This window comes from Drosophila subobscura, chromosome O (assembly GCF_008121235.1).
Source record: "Drosophila subobscura isolate 14011-0131.10 chromosome O, UCBerk_Dsub_1.0, whole genome shotgun sequence".
Taxonomy (NCBI): Eukaryota; Metazoa; Arthropoda; class Insecta; order Diptera; family Drosophilidae; genus Drosophila; species Drosophila subobscura.
In genome coordinates this window covers 368074-389898 of record NC_048533.1, presented here as the reverse complement: position 1 = coordinate 389898, position 21825 = coordinate 368074, and the positions used below count along the sequence as shown (strand labels likewise).

Below are 21825 nucleotides of genomic sequence, written 5' to 3'. Positions count from 1 at the left end.
AAGCTAAAGAATGTTTATATATTGATACATGTTTATTGAAGAGAAGATATGTACAGCGAGCGGCAGATGTGAGAGAGCGTTAAAAGATAAGTGTAAAAATGCAGTGTATATATGTATGCATGTATGTGTTTTTGTAGAATGGATACGAGAAAGGAAAGGAAATGCAACTGCAACCACATAAGAGATGGACGAAGCGGAAATATTTTTTACCGCAGATCGATTGTATGTACATTTTTAATATATTTTGTAGAGCACGTAAACAAAGAGATCACCAGTTCCTGAGAAGACGACCACGGCGTCAAGCGTAACCAGCAAAAAAAAAACAAAAACTATTAAATCAAACGAAGCGAAAACGAAAATAACATAAAGCGTTAAGAGAGGGGCTTATCCTCTAAATTCTTTTGTATTATACAAGAATCTCCCCCGCGCTGCAATTGTATAAAATGGCATTTATTTTAATTATTTCTTGTTTTGTTAACTTATTTATTTCAGCAACATTTATTAGGAAGTGAAACACCACCAAAACTAACTGAAAAAAACAAACCCCTTTACCCTTTTACACCCTCAGCTAAACGACCCCAGCAGTCCGCTTTTAATGAAAATTAGTTTTAAAGACACCACAGAAAAATCCGAGTTTTAAATCGAAATAGTGTTGATAAGCGTATCGAAGCGAAACAAAAAAACACCCCTACGAATGTTAGACACACTTGTACCTCTTATTAAACAACAAACGCAACAACTTAGACCGTTCAACTTACCTTCTAGCACAAAGAATTTGATTTTATTATATTTAAAATTGTATCTTATTGTATTAACCAAGCGTTCTAAGCGAATATTTAACAACCAAACAAACCAAAAATCAAACTAGATGAGCGACTAGCTAGCGCGTTAATTCCATTAATTAGTCTATATGTATATGTGTGTGTTGCTATATGTGTATTTAACGAATTTAATGTATCTTCGTATGGATCTTACGGCCACTTAAAGTTATTTATGAAATGTTAAAAACCTCAAATCTATCAATGTACAAGTATATCGAACAAAAATTAATCTACTTTCAATAAATCGTTTAAATAAGTTTTATGGTTTTATTTTATGCTAAATGTGTTTTAGGAGAAGAACATTTTTATACCCGGTACTCGAAGAGTAAATAGGGTATATTGTATTTGTGCACAAAAGTGTATGTACAGTTGCGGCGAAAATAATAGCACCTCGTGGTACAACAGTTATTATTGTTTAAAAAAATGTGTCCCATATAACATTTTTTGCACTTTGCAGTAACATAAAGTAGATTGAGATGTCTCCTATCTAAGAGAAGTGTCCTTACTCTTACAATTTTGGAGCATCTCAATAATTTAGGCATTTTTTCGAAAAAGAAGCGGAGATGAACAAATATAGCACCAAAAGCTTTATTTTATATAAACTTTTACTTTTCCGACCTTTTTGATACATTATTTTTTAAGTCGTTTGTAAACAGATAGTAAACAAATATTAGTCGTCGGTCGTCGGAAACACTTTAGGGAAGAAAAAAGCCAAAGGATCAAAACTTTAACTCCAGAAGAAGAAACGTATCCTTATGTGCGGAAAATAGTAGGCTCCTCATCTAAAATGATTCGTAATGCTTCAAAACATGTTACCAACAAGATACTCGTCAAAGAATTGGCGCAATATCCACTTTTCGGTTGAAAATGAAAATAAGCCGGCCACAGAGCTTCAAATGGATCTTAAAAAATATCCAAATATAAGCAAAGCTATATTTAGCTAAAAAGAATATAAATTAAGTGTTCGAACTCTGAGAAATCCAGTTTAGCAAAGAACCCATGGGGAAAAGTAAATACAAGGTAGAAAAAACACTGAAGTTGGCCCAAATAAATATGGATATAGATCCTGTGATCCGGAGGGAGCCAATTTTTTTTGTTTGATGCAGAAACTTTAGGTCTTATGTAAAACGACTACCAAATGAAAAACACAACCCTTTGACACATATTTATATCTAATAATCATGCTGAGACAAGAATCATGGTATGCGCATGCCTTTCGTATTATGAAGGTGGTTTAGTTCTGGAATCGATGATGAATCAACGTGGCTTTGTTATTATATAATAAAACTATAATGCTGCCTTAAATGCAATAGAAAATGCCGTTGATTTGAGTCTTTTCATCAAGAAAATGACCCAAAACAGACCAGATAGAGAGCTCTAAGGGGTATTAAAACAGTGACTTTTATGCAATGTTTTCTTTTGCTCAGTCCCCAGATATGAAACATAGGGAAAATCTTTGGGGAACAGTTAAAGAATATGTTTTTAATACGAAATCAAAGAAAAAGTTTGACATTTGGGGGTCCTGCCAGATTTTTGGTGATGGGGGGAAGACGCGAAAATAAGGTTACATTTTCTGACAGGACTTTGAGGCTTTTTTTTGATGCCTTAAGCTTTAAAACAAATTATTAACCTTTGAATACAATTAAAGTAAACTATAGTAATAAACGAGAAGGAACGTGTGAGACGCTTCTTACGCGTCACAACTTTTATACCCGGCACTCAGTTCTACATCTGCACCTTAGCGGTTATTTGTCAAATTTTACATTTTTTCTTCATCTGTCATCTACATCAACAACACTACTCACGCCAACACGCTCCTTTAGCTCGCCAGGGCAGAGACGCGGCAGAGACAGAGGCAGAGACGTGTCAGAGGCAGCGGCCGCAAACACTGCGCGAAGCACAGTGTGAATGAGAGAATGTGAAAAAAAAAAATATAAGCTGCGGGACGGGGTGGGTTTAGCCACTGCAAAATAATTTCTTCATTGTTGCTATAAAATTGATCTAATCGGATCCCAATTTGGTGATCTGATAGATATGGTCATTCCCTACAGTTTTTAGGGATGTTTTCGCCCTTTTGCGGGGGCGGAAAAGGGCGTGGCTCATTTTGAAATACACTTGTAACAGTGTGAGCATACAGAAGTCTGGATGGTGGCTATAGCTTTTATAGTCTCTGAGATCCAGGCGCTCAACAATATCCACAACCTTACAAGCAATATAAAGCCACCAGCTGCAGCTGCAGAGTCCGCTGGCAATGCGGATGACCATGATAAAGAAGACCAGCCACCGAAAGTAGAGTTCAAGCAGGTAAATACAGCGAAGTAATCCCCATAAAACTGGCCATAAAACATTGATCTTTTGCAGGTTGTCGAAGAGGATGCAGTCTACTCAAAACGCTGCAAAGTGTTCGTAATGAAGGGTGCGGACTATGCCGATCTAGGAGTGGGCATGTTGCATTTGAAGTTCGTGAAGGACTCGGCTAAGGCGCAGCTGATTGTGCGTGCCGACAACAATATTGGTCAGGTCCTGATCAATCTGATGGTCAGCAATGGCCTGCCCTGCCAACGAATGGGCAAAAACAATGTAATGATCATGAGTCTGCCCATTCCGGAGCACACCAAAGTTGTGTCGATTCTGCTGCGTGTTAAAACTGCGGAAGAGGCCTACGAGTTGTTGGCGAAACTAAAGGACTACACCAAGATAAGACTCGCACGGCAAATTCATGTTATTTGATTATATAAACATTTGATTATATGTATATAAATTATATAAATAATATATAAACAGTTTACAATGCTATGAAAATAGAACACCAGAATGTAGCTTAATCTTTAACTATATTAACGGCACTTTGCTTCAATCATATCCGACATTTTGACCATTAAAGAATGTGTATCGTCGCTTGATTCGTCCAAACTGTACTGCCTTAGTACACCACGAATGCGTGGAGGAAATGCTGCAAGGATAGAGAAAATTGGCAATTCAAACTGTGCAGAAATACGGAGCGAAACTTCTCTTACAAATCACATTCATTGAAATGGCTTTCGTGCGACGATTGATGTACGTACAGATGGCAGTTATAACTCCGGTTAGTCCAGAGCCCAAGGAACTCTTGATTTTCCTTAGCTTGAAGAGTATTGTGTCGCCCTTTTTTGGCAAATCCTTTAGCGGAGAAGCGTTTTTGAACATTTCCAGAGCAGAATCATTCATTTGAAAGTCTTAAAATATATTTGTTCAATATAATTGTTGAATATAATTGCTTATTGCTTACCATTTGCTGGTACAATTTGGGACACAGACAGCTCAGACCGCTTAGAACGCTTTGGTGGTTCCCAAGGGGGGCTGTGGGATGACCTCTTGCGCTTGTTGCTAGTCTTCGTGCTTCCTGCCTCAACGCCGGCGGGCGGCGGTTCCTCAAATGTGAAGACCCTACAATGAACCGGAACGCTTTTAGACACATTTCTTGCAGTACCGACTTTGGTTTACTTACTTCAATACATCACCCTCTTTTACAACACTGAGGGACTCATTGGGCGGCAGAAAATATCCAGAATTGGTCCGCAAACGTATATTTCTCTGCAAGAGACATATCTGTGAGTGTGCACGAACAAAATGTTTTCTTTATGTTTCTGCATACCAGATTGAAGAGGTTCTGGATGTGGTGCTGCAAATCCTCTATATTTTTACACGCGCTGTTTATCAATACATATGCGTGCTCCCGCTCGTCGCTGAAGAAGTAACTAAGGTCTACTTTTATTCTAAACGGTTGCATGATTTTATTTTATTTTTTTTTTGATATTTAATCGCTACAGCGATATTGTTTGGTCGCAGATGTTGAGTCCGCTTTGACCAGGTACTTCACTTTTGTGTTGAATAGTATAAAAAAGTTACTGAACATTTTGAACTCAAAAAGAGTTTTTTGCCGAACGAACACTAGAATTAGAATGGATTAATTATTCAGATCGTTTAACTTATACATATGTACAGTTGTGGCATTCGAAGAAAATTGATTGGCAAAATACTAGATGTATGTATGTAGAAGTATTTTTTTGGAGGTTCGCAGGGCTTTTATTTAAGGGGCAAGGCGATAAACGGTGCCGGAGAGAGAGAGAGAGAAGGGGAAAATCGAAGAGAGGCTCGAAAAGGTTGCGGGATCCACGAGCCAGCTCACCCACACCCACAAAGAAATGCCATGCCATGCCCTTGAACTTGGTTCAACTTCAAATTTATGTATATGAAAATTTCCCAATTTGTATACCCGGTACTCGAAGAGTAAATAGGGTATATTGTAATTGTGCACAAAGTGAATGTACATATGTATGTAACGCACAGAAAGAAATGAGCCATGTCTGGACAGACAGACAGATAGACATGGCTCAATCGACTCGGCTATTAATGCTGATCAAGAATATACATATATATGTCCTTTATGGGGTCGGAAACGTTTCCTTCTGTGCGTTACATACAACCGTTATTCGCACAATACAATATACCCTATTTACTCTTCGAGTACCGGGTATAAAAAGTGACCTTATTACATATGTATGTATGTAATTTCAGGTATGTACTGTACATAGGTTATGAACCACGTGGGGCAGTATAACTGCTGAACTGGCCGATCTGGGCCTGACCATCGCTCTCGGACGGTGGTCCGCTCCAACACGACGAGCATCAGTCCGTCTTTTTTTGTGCAACCGGACCTAGCCTGCCGGCAGAGACACGGAAGGACTTGGTTAGCGGGACCTAGGCATATGTATGTACATATGTATATACTATATAGTGACAGTGCCTTGTTTCTAAAGAAAATGTTGGTGCTTGCATAATTTGTGGAAAAAACTCGCTCCGCGGTCATTGCCCTTGCGGCTGACCATACACCTATGCGCACATAAATAGACCCACCTGACCGTATGTCACCCATTCTCTCAGTTTATTAAAATTGTTTGATGCCCGATTAAATATGTACAATCTTAAGGACACTTAAGAGAAGGGAAAAATTTAGAAAAGAAAATTGAATGAAAAATTATGAATAGAAGAAAAAACTAGAAAAGAAAATTTTTTAATAATATTAAATATACTTAGACATTAATCTTAGAAAATAAGAAGAAGAAAAAAGTGGAATTTATTCATAGTTAATAATAGATTCTAAAAGGTTTATCATCGGTCTTATTGTGTCCATGGAAGGGTATTGGTAAAATACCTCTTCATAACGCTTCTTGTTATTTTGCATATTTCTACATTTCTTTAACAGTTTTTATGCCAGCGTGAAATTGGGCCTAACGACACCAGCAGCTGTTTAAAAGTCTGTAAGTAGACACACATATATACACATACATACACTCCGGTTCAGGAGAATTGCATCTGACACAGTGAGACACGCATGTTTAACCATGGTTAAAATTAATTATTAGTACTACAATCACTACAATTATGCCATTTAATTAATTAATCAATTAATTCATTCTTACATTATATTTTGATTATCTTATTTTTATTTATATTTCGATCATTATCTTGAATTCCTAAGTCTTAAATTAGTCCCACATATATATACATGCAGTAAAAATAAGTTTAAGGGTTAGGGTTGAATTAATGGGGGTTATTAACAATATGAAGTCATACAAGTCAAAGTAAAAATTATAAAGATTTAACATAAATTTCTAATCTGATTTTTGGGAGGGGTTCCTAAGGCACTTAGCGCAGCGGCAGAAGGTTTTGGGTAGAAACATAATGGCATATTCTTATGTTATTCTACATGGAGGGGGTCAAGAGGGAAGAGCACAAACACCTTGCTCTTCACAGTCGGTAGTTGACCTTAAGTTCCGTCCGGGTTTGTTGTTCCGATCCCGATTTCCCGTAAATCTGTCTCCGATTTTGTTAGGTAACGGTGTTCGTTTTCGCAGCACAACACCCACCTCATTTTCCCTAAGCCTAGCCGGCCAACCCTTAGTAGACAAAGAGTGCTGACGAGACGACAGCTTCCGTGTCCGTTACATGCTAAAGGAGAACGGTGTGGCTCCAGGGGTAAATGAGAAGCTGGTCGAAGGCTTGGCATCTCCTCCAGCCGCTCCAGCGGAGCTGCCGAATCCCGCAAATAGCGAGGAGCTACCTCCAGGTTTGTCATCGCCGCAACTCTTGAAGCTAAAGCTGAAGCCATTTGTTTTCAGTGGCACGGCGGCGGTTCTGCATTGCTGCTAGAATTATCCTTAGACCCAAGGCTAAAGAAGCCTGGCTTGGAGACATCCTCAGTTTTACTCTCCCCCAAGGGCTTTGGCGAGAAGCACATCATGCCTAATGTGGAGGGAGGTGTTTTCGTAGACGAAGCAGGAGTGGCAGGTTTGCCAAAGGAAAACGTTGCTGTATCGGCGACTGGTGTTGCTGCTGGGGTGCTCGGAATCTTGGGCATAGCTGCAGCTGCAGCTGGAGCCTTCAATGCCGTGTTTGTCTTAGTTTTGGCACTGTCCTCGTCCTGGAGTTCCTTCAGATGCTCGTCATATTTCTTGAATACTGGGGTCATTACCCAATAGGGACTCTTGTCCAGTCGTGCTCTCGTATTATCGGACAATCATCTCTCCGACATAGAACAACTACAAATCTCCTTTCCAAGTACAGCGGCCTTTCTCCATCTCGCCGTTGTGGTCCCCTCCCACACACACATACTAAACACAACTAGCACTTAATTTCAAACGATATAATATTGGACTCAAAAACTTAATACATACTTAACTATACATCCCTACACTAAATTCTGGTGGCGCGTCCGCCTATTCCCGCCTGCTCTTATATTATTGGGTGGAAGTAAATAAGATTACAAAAAGGAAATATAAATAATAAAATAAATATAAATACAAAATCTACACTGATGTTACATTAATACGGTGAATAAATATACATATATGGGGACGGAAAAAAAAATTAAATATTAAATTTAATATATAGATATACATATGTTAATTATGTGTGCATGTATTTGAGGTGTATTTATTTTAATTATCTGTTGGTGGCGCTTTTGCGGGCTCGCGCCGGGCAGGGGTGTGACCAGGGTTCCGTGGGCCGGGGGATGGAAATGTTGGCCCATATATGTACCGGTTCAACTTCTCCTCTATGGGTTTTTTAAAACATTGAATGTGGGATTCTTTCCCTTCGGACTGGACTCACTTTTTATTTAGGTTCGGATAAAAAAAGTCCTCAAGCTTGTCCCGCCGGTCTGTCTTGTTTTTCCCAATTTGGTCAAGACCATGAAGTAATTATATAAGGAGGTGCCGTCGGGTCGGCTTTCGGGTTTGCTCGGCCTATAATTGCTCAGTGCGTGCTCGCTTGTTCATGCGAAAGGTTGTGTGCGGACAAATTTTTTCGATTTTTTTTTAACCCTATTAACTTTCCATGTGAAGCATATGCGCGCTGAAAATAACTTTTCGATTTTTGTCAATAAAACGTGAATTTTTTTTAAATTGAAGATCCTACGCTAAAAAAAACTACTAAAAAGCCAAAAAAACGACTACTTTCAAGTAGTAGCTTATTGAAAAATCAAATATAAAAAAAAAATAACTTAAACTCTCTTTCTTGTAAGGGGTAACTTTAACCTATGCCATCATAGGGTTAATCAACAAACTCCATTGTCGTTTCTCTCACCCTTACAGCGCAGAGCCCTTTCACTCGCACTTGCAAACAGGGTAGATAGTAGAGCCATTGTGCCGACGGCACCTCCTTATATAGTTTCTTCATGGTGGCAACCATCAGCACCAAAAGAGAGTGAACACATCGCCCGGGTAAAGATTAAAAGAACGTGTTATTGGGCCCTTGTCAACACACTTGAAAAAAGTTTGAAGCAATTGAAGGTGGGTAATTTTAGGAGGGAAATGTGTTTATTTTATTTTTTCTCTACATTTATTCTCTATTTCGAGAGAAAAACGAGTAGGAACGTTTGTGAGACGCTTCTTACGCGTCACAACTTTTATACCCGGTACTCAGTCAGTATTGTATGTACAGTAAGCACACATATTATTCGTACACCACCATCACCCTAGTTTGAACACCTATAACTTGGCGTACGGTCAACGTAAACAGGAAAAGTTAATTTTGTATCAAAGATCAACATATCTACTATATGTTTATGAAAAAAGTTTCTAATTTTCCTTTATGGTATCCTTATAAAAATTAACTTAAGCAAAAAAGACCTATTTTTTCGCACATAAATTATTCGTACAGCCGTCCGATTCCTTAAGTAAAATTAAAATATTAAAGGTAAAATGAACAATGAAAATTTTTGTTTGCTATATTTAGCCTTAATGATAACTAAAAGCCCTAGAAACAATCTTTCCCCCAAGCTATTGATGCCCCATGAATTAATAGTGACCCATAGTGGATGCCAATTGTCACTCAAAATAAAGTTTAATACACCCTTTATCATATTTCCATTAAACAAGACCATTCGTAAAGCTCCAGTTAAGAAAACAACACAGGTGAAACACTAGGCACCCTCCGAAATGCCATACAGCAGGGACCACCATTTTCTCATCATGGGCTAAATGAACTTTCGCAAGGCCAACCAATCAAAAATCTGTCTTAGATGGACTCTCTAGTCATTCTCATTCTCTAGAAATGAATCTGGCCATGGGTTTCTTCAAAAGTCTTCCGGAAAATTAATTTAACATTTCTTGAAAAAAATCGTATTGGTCATTGGAGGGTGCCTATTGTTTCACCTGTGTTGTTTTCTTAATTGGAGCTTTACGAATGGTCTTGTTTAATGGAAATATGATAATGGGTGTATTAAACTTTATTTTGAGTGACAATTGGCATCCATGTGTCATTCCGTTTGGTCATAATTCGAAGTTAAACTTGACCCATTCCAAAAAATTACACAAAATCTAATCTTTTTTGGATCAAATCTGGCTCATTTAAAACTGCAACTAGCTCAAACTTTCACTACGGTTAGTAAACTTAAGTTTCATGAAGCCTGCGTGGCAAAATTGGTAAAAAAGAATACGGAAGCCCAACATTTCATCGAGGGAGCTATTGCAACCGGTACTGCTTGTGGAGGGGGTCACTATTAATTCATGGGGCATCAATAGCTTGGGGGAAAGATTGTTTCTAGGGCTTTTAGTTATCATTAAGGCTAAATATAGCAAACAAAAATTTTCATTGTTCATTTTACCTTTAATATTTTAATTTTACTTAAGGAATCGGACGGCTGTACGAATAATTTATGTGCGAAAAAATAGGTCTTTTTTGCTTAAGTTAATTTTTATAAGGATACCATAAAGGAAAATTAGAAACTTTTTTCATAAACATATAGTAGATATGTTGATCTTTGATACAAAATTAACTTTTCCTGTTTACGTTGACCGTACGCCAAGTTATAGGTGTTCAAACTAGGGTGATGGTGGTGTACGAATAATATGTGTGCTTACTGTATGTATGTATGTATCTGTCTCTTAGTGATTTGTTTCGAATTTTACATTTTACATTTTTTCTACATCGGTCATATACATCTACATCACTTCTCCCACCAACACGCCCTTTTAGCTCACCATTATCCCAAAGTGACGCACACTGCATGATGCAGAGTGTGGAATGAGAGAATGTGAAAAAAAGCTGCTAGACGGGGTGGGTTTAGCAACTGCAAATGATGATCTAATCTGATCTCGATTCGGTGATCTGATATGGTCGTTCCCTACGGAATGGCATCTTAAATTTTCGTTTTTCTCAAACTTGTGGATACAGCGTGATATCCCAGCCATCTGGATTCAAAATTTGGTGGCTCTGGGTTTTATAATATCTGATATCCAGGCGTTCAACAAGACGGACGAACTGACGGACGGTCAGACAGACTATAACGACTCGGCTATTGATGCTGATCAAGAATATACATACATATGTACAAATGTACATACATACATACATACATTTATACTTTATGGGGTCGGAAAGGTTTCCTCTTGTGCGTTAGACAAATCCACTTTTCCCCACGAATACAATATACCCTATTTACTGTTCGAGTACATGGTATAATAAATTGTTTTTTTGTATACTATTTCAAAGAGTAAAATATGCATCAGTAATCTTCTGGCACTGTAGCAAGAAAAAAGGAAACGGCTTCCGCTCGATACGATTGGTTGTTTTTTGTTGTGTTCAATGTTGCACACAAAAATATCTTGACACATGCAGAGAGCAGAGCACAGTGCCACACAGACAACGCTGCCACTGACTCCGACGCCGATGCTCGGTCTCTTACCCGATTACTGCTTCGTTGCGATTGTCGCTTGTGCGAGGTAGCAGTTAAGGGAGGATTTTGCAAGTGTATTGCACCGACGACGTTGTTGCAGCTACAAAAAGGATCAGCTTACCTTACGGCAAGATCATTTCTCAAGTGACTACCGTGCAGTGCAGAGCAGCAGCAACAGAAGCAGAAGCCTTAATAATAGCATCAGCAAGTTCCGCAGATCATTCGCATTTGCCAACTTTAAGTAAAAATTATAATAAAGACATAAAACAATGGCAGTGCAGGGTCAGAGATTTATGACCAAGACGCAGCACTACCGCAAGGTGACCAAACCGTTGCTGGAGCGCAAGCGACGGGCCCGCATGAACCTGTACTTGGACGAGCTGAAAGAACTTATTGTCGATACGATGGACGCGCATGGGGATCAGGTCAGCAAGCTGGAGAAGGCCGACATACTGGAGCTGACGGTGAACTATTTGAAGACGCAGCAGCAGCTGCGATTGGCCAGTCCAGCCTCCAGTCCAGCTTGCAGTCCGTCTTCTTCCTCCTCATGCTCAGCCCAGGACAACTTTGACAAATTCCGCGCGGGCTATACGCAAGCCGCCTACGAGGTCTCGCACATATTCTCCACCGTGCCTGGTCTGGATCTCAAGTTCGGCACAAGCCTATTGAAGCAGCTGGGACATCAGCTAAAGGACCTGAAGGAGGAACGGAACACGCCCGAACTCAGCGAGGAGCACGTCAATCTCTCGGAACGCAAATTGGAGCAGCATCAGCACGAAGAGCGACCCATCGCACCACCCCTTCAGGATGACGACAATGACAACCCCAATGGCGAGGATGTCTGGCGGCCGTGGTGAACCAGGGGTGAACCTACTCCTTAACTTAACCAATCAACATTGAGAACATTACTGCTGTGGGTTTAGTTCGTAGACCATAAAGATATTCAGCAACGATCAAAGTTTTCCAAGGTTTAGTGTAAACATTTGCCTCAGAATTTGTACCTACAATAAGCAGCTAATAATAATGATATGATGTGATGTTCCTGTGATAGTTTCTAAGTTCGTATATTGTATTTGATCTCCCATAGATTTAGAGAAACACACTTACCAATAGTTATTCCTTATTTTACTAGCACCGAGCAAAAGAGCTTCCCTATTGATCTTCCACCTAGTTTTATTTAAGAAATACATTTGTTTGTATACCTAACAATTTCCATATGCTTTAAAATATTTATAATAATCCAAAACTTTAATAAATATATGAATTGAAAAAAGCGTTGGTACGCTTCAAAAGAAGCAACAGTCTCCAGAGTTTTCTATAAAGGATTGAAACCACTGGGTCCTATTTCAGTTTTACCTCTTTTTGAGCAGATTTTGAACAGCATTTTTTGTTTTATTTAATCGTTACCGCGAAATTGGATGGTCGCATTGACCATCTACTTCATCTACTTGGAATATTAGAAAAAAAAAATATTTTACCGAACGGACACCAAAAATAGGTGAACCGAGTTTTATGATATCTTTTTTGTTTATTTTCTGCAATCCGATTTGCCAAAGACTACAACCTAATTAACAGAATTTATGTATACAAAATGTACATATCTCTGTCTTAAGTACTCTGATTCTGAAGTTATATTTAAATTAATAACTATTACAAAATATACTTTCAGCTCGTTTAAAAAATGGATGTAATCACCATTCCATGATAATTGTCTTATCCCTTTTCATCACTTAAAGTGAAACTTTTATCACCCAAGAGAATCGAAAGAATCCACCCAAAATTAAAGTGTTCCCCTTCAATCCCCACTCCTTGGTGCCACGAGCAATTCAGTGTGTGGCAATACAATCAATTACAAAAGTCCTGGAACGCGAACAACTTATACCCGAAAGTGTGTCCACCGCGAGCCGCACGCAAGCAGCGCCCCAGGAGCAGCATCGCTTGGCTTAGACCCTATTAACAGGAACAGAAGAGAGTCAGTGGCAGAGCCACAGCAGAGATCAAGGTTCGGGCAAGGAGCAAGCAGAATGGAACGCGAAAGTCGAACACTCGACGCACACGAGCAATGTTCCCACAGGATCGGCATAGGGACCATAGCAGCCGACCAACAAGTGCAGGATGCCAGACTCGGCCGGGCACGACTACGATCCAAAAGGTGGAATGCCCACGGTAAACAGGAAGTTGTCGACGAATCGCACCGTCCCATCCTCATCCCTGTGTCCCGCCTCCCTATATCCCTGGCGTAGCCGTGGGAACCTCGAGAAACCTAAATGAGAGGGCATAAAGCAAGCAGTTCAATATCCTTATGCTCGCTTCGACTTTTTTGTAGTCAAATCATAACACACAAATCTAGAAACGGAACGGCAGCTGTTCCTGCCCGCAAATTCCCATGCTCCGAGTCGCTGTCCGAGCCCATATCCATCCAGGACCAAACCCATGGCTCATGCTCCGTTGCTCGTTCAGGGCAGGTGAGCGAAGCGAGCGAATCGAGAGAGCATATTGGTGTGAGAAACTGCGCTGGAAAGTGTTTCCCACGGTACCAAGGCACACACACAGACACACACACAATGCGAAACGATCCTTGCAGCGATCCTGCTCCCTTAAACGTTGATAAGGGTGCCCAAGCCCAAGCCAGACCCCAGCAACAATAAGAAATCGTACAAACAATAAGAAGCAGTGTCTAGAAGAAGCGGAAGGGCGACCAACCCTCATGCCAGCACACGCTTCGCTCTTCGCCCCGTCCCGCTCTGCACCATGACACGAAATGCCAGCACAGGGGCCCGAACCGAACCGATCCTTGGTTCCATGGGGGTTGTTTCAGGGCAGCTATAAAACCAAGGGCCAACGCTGTAAGACAGCACACAACGTCTGTAGCCGTCGGAGCAGCCACAGCTCAAAAGAACAACACACCACTCAAAGTAGGGACTGAAACACAGAAAACCACTTAAAAATGTCGTCAACACAAATATCGGAAATGTCAAAAACCTATCAGTACCGAAAGGTGATGAAGCCCATGCTGGAGCGCAAGCGTCGAGCGCGCATCAACAAGTGCCTGGATGAATTAAAGGATCTAATGGTAGCCACTCTCGAGTCGGAAGGCGAACACGTCACACGCTTGGAAAAGGCCGACATCCTGGAGCTAACAGTCACCCACCTACAGAAGATGAAACAGAAACGCCAGCACAAGCGAGCCAGCGGTGATGAGAGTCTCAGCCCGGCTGAGGGCTTTCGCTCTGGCTACATCCATGCCGTGAACGAGGTATCCCGCTCACTGTCGCATCTGCCCGGCATGAATGTCAGCCTGGGCACCCAACTGATGACACATCTGGGACAGCGACTCAATCAACTGCAACCCGCTGTCATGGAGGCGATGCCCATCACCGCGCCTCTCTCCGTGCAGATTGCCAGTCAGGATGCCTACTCCGTGCCTATCTCTCCCGTGTCCAGCTTTGCCTGCAGCCCCAACTCCAGTGTGGCCAGCAGCGAACGTCTTAGCAGTGGCTCCCTACTCACCACTTGCTCCTCCAAAATGGAATTGGACACCGAGGATGAGGAAAATGTCTGGCGTCCGTGGTAGCACACAGGAACTATGAAAGAAAGAGAGAGAGAGAGAGAGAGAGGAGAAAGAGAATGCAAAGAACGATTTAGAAAGTAAAAGTCTTCCTGGTCAATGGATGCCGGATGGCGCCCCGTTCCATTGACTCTCCCACCACTTATTTTTTAAGAACAAACAAACAAAAAAAGCTTTAGTTGGGACACACAGTTCAAGTGATAAATATTATAGACAAATAATAATAATAAAAATAATAATAGTAATCTAAAATTTAAAGAATACGGCTCTTTTTCATACCATTACGCCTTTTAAGACATGCAAAATTGTTCTTCAGCCAATTGGTTACGCACTCCAAAACGTCCGCCAAATAAACAATTCTCGATCATTTTGCGCTCCGACTGCGATCTGTGGCGGAAATACTACTTTTCCACACCAAGCTGCTGTGAATGTTGCCTCAAAGCTGTGATTGCTGCCTCGTATCCGGCTGGACACAGAGAAGATCCGAGACAAAAGAAAAACGAAACAACAACACGAAAATTAAGCAGAAGCAGGGCCGATAACGAGGGAAAGAACTGCAGCAGCAGTCACAGTTGCCCCTTGAACACGTGTGCCCACAATAAGCAAAGGTAACAACCAAAAAATTAGAGACTTACACGCGGCGTGTCTAATCGAGTCAAAGGGCAGCAAAAAACACAAAAGGGGCAGCGGCAGCAAAGAACAGCAAAGGAACCCAATAGCAGTAGGGGCAACAAAGAACCCGAAAAAAGGGACCGAGTCATCATTCATTACAGAGCCCAATCCTAATGTTGTTTCTTCTTTATCTTCAGTCGGAGGGTCAAGGAGAGCTACGGCCACGGCTATACGACTACCGACAAATGAGTGTGTCTTGCCCTAGGGCATCTTTAAGATGGAGCACCAGCACAGGATATCACCTTTTAGTATTGATCTGGGAATCGAGCTAAAGTTTCTTTTTATACCCGGTACTCGAATAGTAAATAGTTAACGTAACACGTAAGTATATGGAATCGTTTCTGACCCCATAACGTTTATTTGATCAGCATCAATAGCCGAGTCGGTATAGCCATGTCTGTGTGTCCGTCTGTCCGTCCTTCCTCTTGTTTGACGTCTCGTTTTCAGAGACCATAAGGACTAGAGTCACCAAATTTTGTGTGAAGACTCATGTGATATCACACTGTTACAATTATTTTCAAAATTTCGACCCGCCCCCCAAAACAAAATTTGTTCATTTGATTAAATCTTGGTTCTGTGACTCTAAAGGATGTTTTAATTAACAGAAACTATTTAAGTCTAGAGAGATTAATCGTACTATAAATATGTGTACATTTATTAAAACAAGGAATGTATTCAATTAGGTGAAGCATAAGCCTTTCAATTTGCAAGTTTACGGAGTTTCTTACGCATTGATGAACGATCTTTTAAAGTAGATCTCCATAAGACAATCTCTGATACAGTACCAACTACATTTGCTAGCTTCCCGTTTTGAGGTCACATGTTGTCCTTGACGCTACGCTATTCTTACTCATTTTTAGTGCGATCAGTGCCCATCACAAAGGCAAAAAGAGGAGCCACAAGAGACCCAGATACGTACGACAACGGAAAATAAAAAAAATAAAAATATTGCTATATTGACATATAGCAGGAATGGCACCCAAAATGCTAAAAGGAAATGCAAGCAGCGAGGCAGAGGCAGGCAACACAAAAGATACTTAATCTTATAGGTAAAGCCGCTGAATGATGAACGAATGGCGGCGAAGTATCGTAACCCAAACCCCGATCGCATCTCGAACGCAAGCCCAAGTCATTAAAAACTACAATACACAAACTGCATACGAATCACTCCAGAGGCAGAGGCAGAGACAAAGGACGACAACCAAGACGGTGTGCCCGGAGGTGGAGAAGGGTCGCTCGCACACACACGCAAATGAATTGAAGGGCCCAGTCACAGTCTTGGTTGGAGGAAACCGGAGCCAAATACAAAAACAAAACAAAAAGAAATATCAGAAGCGAAGATCGTGAGAAAATGGTTTGGAACGTGGTTCTCACACGATCGACACACCTGCCCTTTTATATGTATGTGTATGTGTGTAAGAGAGGGAGAGAGACTGCATCTGTGTGGCAGTAGTCACCCCACACCCCAATTCACTACGGGTCCGGTGTGTGTACGAGTATTTTTACGAATTCAAGATACAAGACCACTTACCGGCAAGATCACGACCGAACGACGACGTCCGATGGTAGAAGAGTGGCAGGAAGGAGACCAAGCTGCGCGCCTGCGCCTGCGCCGGAGTTCGAGGCTGGCCCGAGCCTAGCCAGCGATCGACATGAAAGAGAAAAGCAGCGTGCGGTAAGCGTGCGGAGAGTCTCAGGCTCAGTCCCAGCAACAGTCGCAAACGGTTGCTGTGCATTGGCCAACATTGTAAAAACTGTGGACACACGATCGTTAAGAGCGCGCAGTGTGATGTCGACAAAAGGGGTTTAGGAGGTTCGGTTTTCGGTTAGGAGGTGGCCCGCGGTCCGGCGCATGCGTCGCGGTTTTGTTGAACGAACTCAATTTAGTTGGTTTATGACCAAAAAAAAAGAGCGAGAGCGAGTGAGATGGGTTCCCGGGATGCTTCTAGAGATGGTCTCGGGAGTTGAGTTGAGAGTATAAGAATGGGATTGGAAATGTGCATGGGCGTGGGGAGTTTGGAGAGGAGAGCCACCATAACCATACTTATATGGTGTGCTATTGACTCTGTAATATCTTTAATATGGGATGTTGTTACACTACAATGGCACACGCTCTGGCTGCCACTGGACAAGCTGCCCACCAGTTTTTGATAGTCGCTGTCTCCCTTTCTCCCTCTCTCTTTCTATCTGTCTGTGTGTGTGTGAGGCTGGGTTTTGCGGCACGAATGGTTGGCAGCATCCTCAGACTCGACTCCGATTCTCATGCCCATGCCAGGCCGTTTTCCATCGCTCCTCTCCTGCATTAAGTGGTGGTCTTGCGCTTACTTTAATATGGCTGCATTAACTTTTGGGGCGTGTGTATTATTACTGAAATAGGTGGCCGGACCCATAGTGAATTTTGGTGTGGGGTGGGCTAGGGATGACTACTGCCACACAGAGATCACGAGATGCACATATGTACATATGTATGATGTGTGTGAGCTGCCGCACTGTACTTTTTTGCTACAGATTTTTTCCAGGGGTGCTAGTACTTTGACTTTTAAAGCATATCACAGATGATCCTTCTTATGGATGATATATGTATGTAATTTAGATTTTAATTGGCTCATAACTGTTAAAATTGCTATATATGTAATTATGGCAATTCCGAGTAATTCCAATTACGATCAAATGTTTTAGGTAAATCTTTACTTTCAATGGATCTCCAAACTCAAAGCTTAGGCTTAGAGGGCGTGATCGGTGTCAGTGGTGATAGATCACCAAAGAAGATAGTTCACATCCAGATAATGATCACTAGGAGACTGATTTCAACCACCCTAATGGTAGAATTTAAGGTCTATAAATACCTTCAACTGTCGTCGCTCTATCTGAGAGCTAACTTTTCGATTACCATTCCATCACAAAGTAGATCATGTATGTATGTATGTACATACATACATATGTACAACTCAGGCCCCAACTACCGGTTGAAGCCCATAAATAGCCGTTTTGGTAAAAAAAAGCTGCCAAAAATAACAAAAACAGAGCCACATTGGTGCTCGATGACTTGGTTTCCATGCCAAAAAAGTTACGTGACTAATCACATTTTTTGAAGATTAACAGCAATCAGCGAACGGCTTGAACGGTCGGTACCGTCCCCGTACCAGACTTGAGCCGGGTCGGGTCGGGTAAGTAGTCATCATCATAGTTGTCCACCAGACAAAAGCGTTGCAACTGAAGTTCCGTAATCAAACCTAGTTCACACACATACTATGGCACGAGGTAGACCCACACACACACACATACACAGTGAATTTTTAAGTGCCGAGACGGTCGCGGTCGCGAGCTTAATTTGCAATGTCTGACTGAACTGTCCCGTCCAACTGTCTGTCCATCGACCGGCCCCGGCGCATGTGCCAAGCGGTCAAGCGCAGTTAAAGCTGTCAAAGTCGAACCACAATGGCAGACCACAGTTCAATGCGGGGTTTTAGGGGTAAGGCATTGACAGGCGAGCCACGGTTCTCACACTATCACACTACGAGCCAGAGCCTCTCATAATAAATGACGTTTCCTAGAACTGACTTTTCGCTTTATTTGTATTATTTAATTGCCACAGAGACAGCGCCGGCGTGAATCGCCATCTGTTCCGATCCGTGCCCCCTTTCAGACCACTGCTGAGTGAAGCGGATCGGGCCATAATGAGGCCAACCGGAGACCCAGAGAGGCAGAGCCAGAGGCCAGACGCAAAGGCAAACGCAGACGACGAGTCTGCTGGAGGACGGACAATGGCTGGCCCGAGTGTGGGAAAATATTTAGCGACTTCCGGCTGCGGTCGGTCTTTGTGATTCGGCCTGCCATGGAGTTTATCTCGAAGTATTTGGTTTCTGGTTTCTTTCTTGATTTTTTGTTTTGTTTTTGCGTTCCAACGCCTTTGGAAAGGCTTCGCTGATGACTGCGGGAAAATTGTGAAATTGAATCACACTCAGTAAAAGGGAAGAAGACAATAGTTTTGTAAGCAGATTTCAATTTTTATTTTGTATCAATTTCAATTGCAACAAAATTGTCGCAATGATTAGGGCGATGCCCGATGTGCCGTAGCCCGCTTATAGGGCTCATTCGGGCAGCGGCGTCTGAGCAGGAACATATTGGCTGCGCGGTTCCATTCCAGCGCAGAACTACCAATGACCTCTCCGCAAAGCTGGCGCTCGGTTGGGTTGAGTAGAGTTAATGTAGCCTTCCTCTTAAAGGAGAATCCAGAATGAAGCTTCAGTGCTTTCACCAGGGACGCCACATGGGACCAGAGGTGGAGCTGGCCTCGCTGGGCGCTGGGCTACAGGTGCCGCTCTCCAGGCTACCGCATTCCGATGGTGGTGGCGTGACCAGAGCGGCTTCATCCACACCCGAGACTGGAGTCTGGAGCGGCACACCCATGCCAATGGGCAGTGTAGGCACCACAACTTGCAGATAGTTGAGGCGATGCCCCAGATGACTCATCAGCTGAGTGCCGAGATCGACGGTGACGCCAGGCACAGCAGCCAAAGTCTTGGACACCTCGTTTGCGGCATGCACATAGCCGGCACGGAAGCTCTCGGCGATGCTTAGCTTGGAGTCAGCGGCGGTGCCGCTGCTACTGCTCAAGCTTAGTTGCTTATGGGCACGCAGCTTCTTCATGTGCTCGACGGTCAGCTCGAGAATGTCGGCCTTCTCCAGTCGCGTAATGTGCTCCCCCTCCTGGGTCAGGCACTCCACCATAATGTCTTTAAGCTCGTCCAAACACTTGTTGATGCGCGCCCGTCGCTTGCGCTCCAACATGGGCTTCATCACCTTGCGGTACTGATACGTTTTCGACATTTCCATCTCCAGCACCATGGTGACGAGTATTCACTGTTTTTTTTACGTTTAATAAATGAATACAACTCGCGTAATCCACAGAAAATAGCGTTCCACTTGGATTCGGTTTGGGTCTGTTAGGGGTCTGTGCGATCTGTGCGCACGCAACGGATCCGAAGCTTTGAATGATTCAGCTGGCAGCGAGGGCTCGGCTTTATATAGGCTCGGCTGTGCTCGGTACCTGCTGCGAGTGCGAGCGAGATACTCTTTTTGCCTCGTGCGCGGCCTGCTGCTGCTTGCTCGCCAGCGGTGCGGTGCGGTGGCGATGGTGGTGGCTTCTGTTTTTTTTTGCTTTTTGCTGTGTGTGTGTGTGTGTGAGGGCAATAAAATGACTTGAGCTGCGGCTGCGCCCTCCTCTCGCGCTTGCCTTCTTTGCCCCTCTGTCTCTTTACCATCAGTCTCTTTATCATTGTAAGTGGTACGTGTGTGTGTGATTGTTATACCGTGGGAAACAGTTTCGCAGCCGATTTCCACGACGGCGATGACGACGGCTGGCCTGACTTCTTCTGATTGTGCATGCTTGGGGTTTTGTACAATCCCTGTCTGTCCGTTTGTCCGTCCGCCTTAAGAGCTGCTGCTGCTGGCTCGCGTAGATCCCGCTTCCAAGTCGATCCGATGCGATGCGACGCGAGACTCGAGACGCGACTCGGCAGCCAAGCGAGCACATGCCTTCCATCCATAACAAGATGTTTGCATTTCAATTCATTTGTATGGCCGGTTCAGCCTGTGCTTCGGTCTGTGGGTCTCTGACTTGGCTGTCGTCTCTCTCTCTCTGTCTTGATCGCCTTTTCTCTTTGCCATGTGCCTTCACTTCACCCTTTTGCAGTAGCTTATGGCACGCTGATAATTGTGGAATCGTCATCGGGCGCAGATCAGAGGCGCATTTTTGTTGGTTGTGGTCGTCTCTGGTCTTTGGTCGGGTCGGTGGTTGTGTTATTTTATTTAACGCTTTATGGATCATTGATTGGATCGTGGTAGTCGTGGGTTTCGTGGGACGAGCATTACGCTTTTCGTTTACATGATTTTTCTTGATTGTCGGTTTGGCTCTGGCTATGGGTATTCGCCATCGGTCTGGTCTGGTCTGCGCCTCAGCTCTGGGACTCTGCTCTTGAGCTCTTGGGTTGTCGCTCGCTTCTATTTGTAGACAATTACCATCTTGACTTTGGGACCCGACTCGACGCTGAGCTCCGACTGGGGACGATCGCCTGGTCGGCAACGACGTGTGCGCGAAAGTCAGTTACAATCGATCGACGTTCTTTGGTTGTTTTAGATTTTTGTTGTTGCCTGTGGTTGTTGTTAGCACACGCTTTAAATGTTACGGCTCGTAGGGTGTTTCAGGCATTTGGCACGTCACAAATGTTAGCGCTGTTTTATGTGTGTGTTATCCATACACATGCATATGTACATACATATGTATGTACAACCATACATACATATACATATATGTACATACAGTGGCTCTCACCTGAAATGAACCAAAACCTTTTTCAAACTTCAAAGTCGTATAACTTCTGAACCGTTTAACTCACCACTGAAAATGAAATGTATGCCGAAAGATAAAAACTTAATCTTCAACAAAACCAACTTCATTTATTTTTAAACAAATTTTTAAAACACCATTCACAATTAAACCAAAGTAAGTGCCTAATTTCATCTCTCAGCTTATTTGAACCAGA

The 21825-nt window shown here is 42.6% G+C and overlaps 5 protein-coding genes across 6 annotated transcripts; 3 read left to right on the top strand and 2 right to left on the bottom strand.

Annotated features, from left to right (window-relative positions):
- The first annotated feature begins 48 nt into the window (after positions 1 to 48).
- On the top strand, positions 49 to 3551 carry LOC117898570 (nuclear pore complex protein Nup50-like). The gene is made up of 3 exons (XM_034808057.1): positions 49 to 68; positions 3032 to 3125; positions 3183 to 3551. Exons 1-3 carry the CDS (start codon positions 49 to 51, stop codon positions 3549 to 3551), a joined length of 483 nt encoding a protein of 160 aa, XP_034663948.1.
- A 72-nt stretch (positions 3552 to 3623) lies between these two features.
- LOC117899716 (coilin-like) lies at positions 3624 to 4767 on the bottom strand. 2 transcript variants are annotated; one of them, XM_034809935.1, is made up of 5 exons: positions 4456 to 4767; positions 4309 to 4394; positions 4090 to 4247; positions 3887 to 4036; positions 3624 to 3774 (listed from the first exon to the last, which is right to left on the bottom strand). In XM_034809935.1, exons 1-5 carry the CDS (start codon positions 4588 to 4590, stop codon positions 3659 to 3661), a joined length of 645 nt encoding a protein of 214 aa, XP_034665826.1. In that variant the 5' UTR covers positions 4591 to 4767; the 3' UTR covers positions 3624 to 3658. The 2 variants fall into 2 exon arrangements, with proteins under 2 accessions (XP_034665826.1, XP_034665825.1); XM_034809934.1 differs by having other exon boundaries at positions 3839 to 4036; positions 4456 to 4765.
- A 6246-nt stretch (positions 4768 to 11013) lies between these two features.
- Positions 11014 to 12228, top strand: LOC117896549 (enhancer of split mdelta protein). Its single transcript, XM_034804934.1, has one exon. The coding sequence runs from the start codon at positions 11310 to 11312 to the stop codon at positions 11895 to 11897; it is 588 nt and encodes a 195-aa protein (XP_034660825.1). The 5' UTR covers positions 11014 to 11309; the 3' UTR covers positions 11898 to 12228.
- A 1659-nt stretch (positions 12229 to 13887) lies between these two features.
- Positions 13888 to 14689, top strand: LOC117896547 (enhancer of split mgamma protein). Its single transcript, XM_034804932.1, has one exon. It carries the CDS (start codon positions 13988 to 13990, stop codon positions 14612 to 14614), a length of 627 nt encoding a protein of 208 aa, XP_034660823.1. The 5' UTR covers positions 13888 to 13987; the 3' UTR covers positions 14615 to 14689.
- Positions 14690 to 19308: 4619 nt separating this feature from the next.
- LOC117896548 (enhancer of split mbeta protein) lies at positions 19309 to 20375 on the bottom strand. The gene has a single exon (XM_034804933.1). It carries the CDS (start codon positions 20126 to 20128, stop codon positions 19535 to 19537), a length of 594 nt encoding a protein of 197 aa, XP_034660824.1. The 5' UTR covers positions 20129 to 20375; the 3' UTR covers positions 19309 to 19534.
- Between the last annotated feature and the right edge of the window lie 1450 nt (positions 20376 to 21825).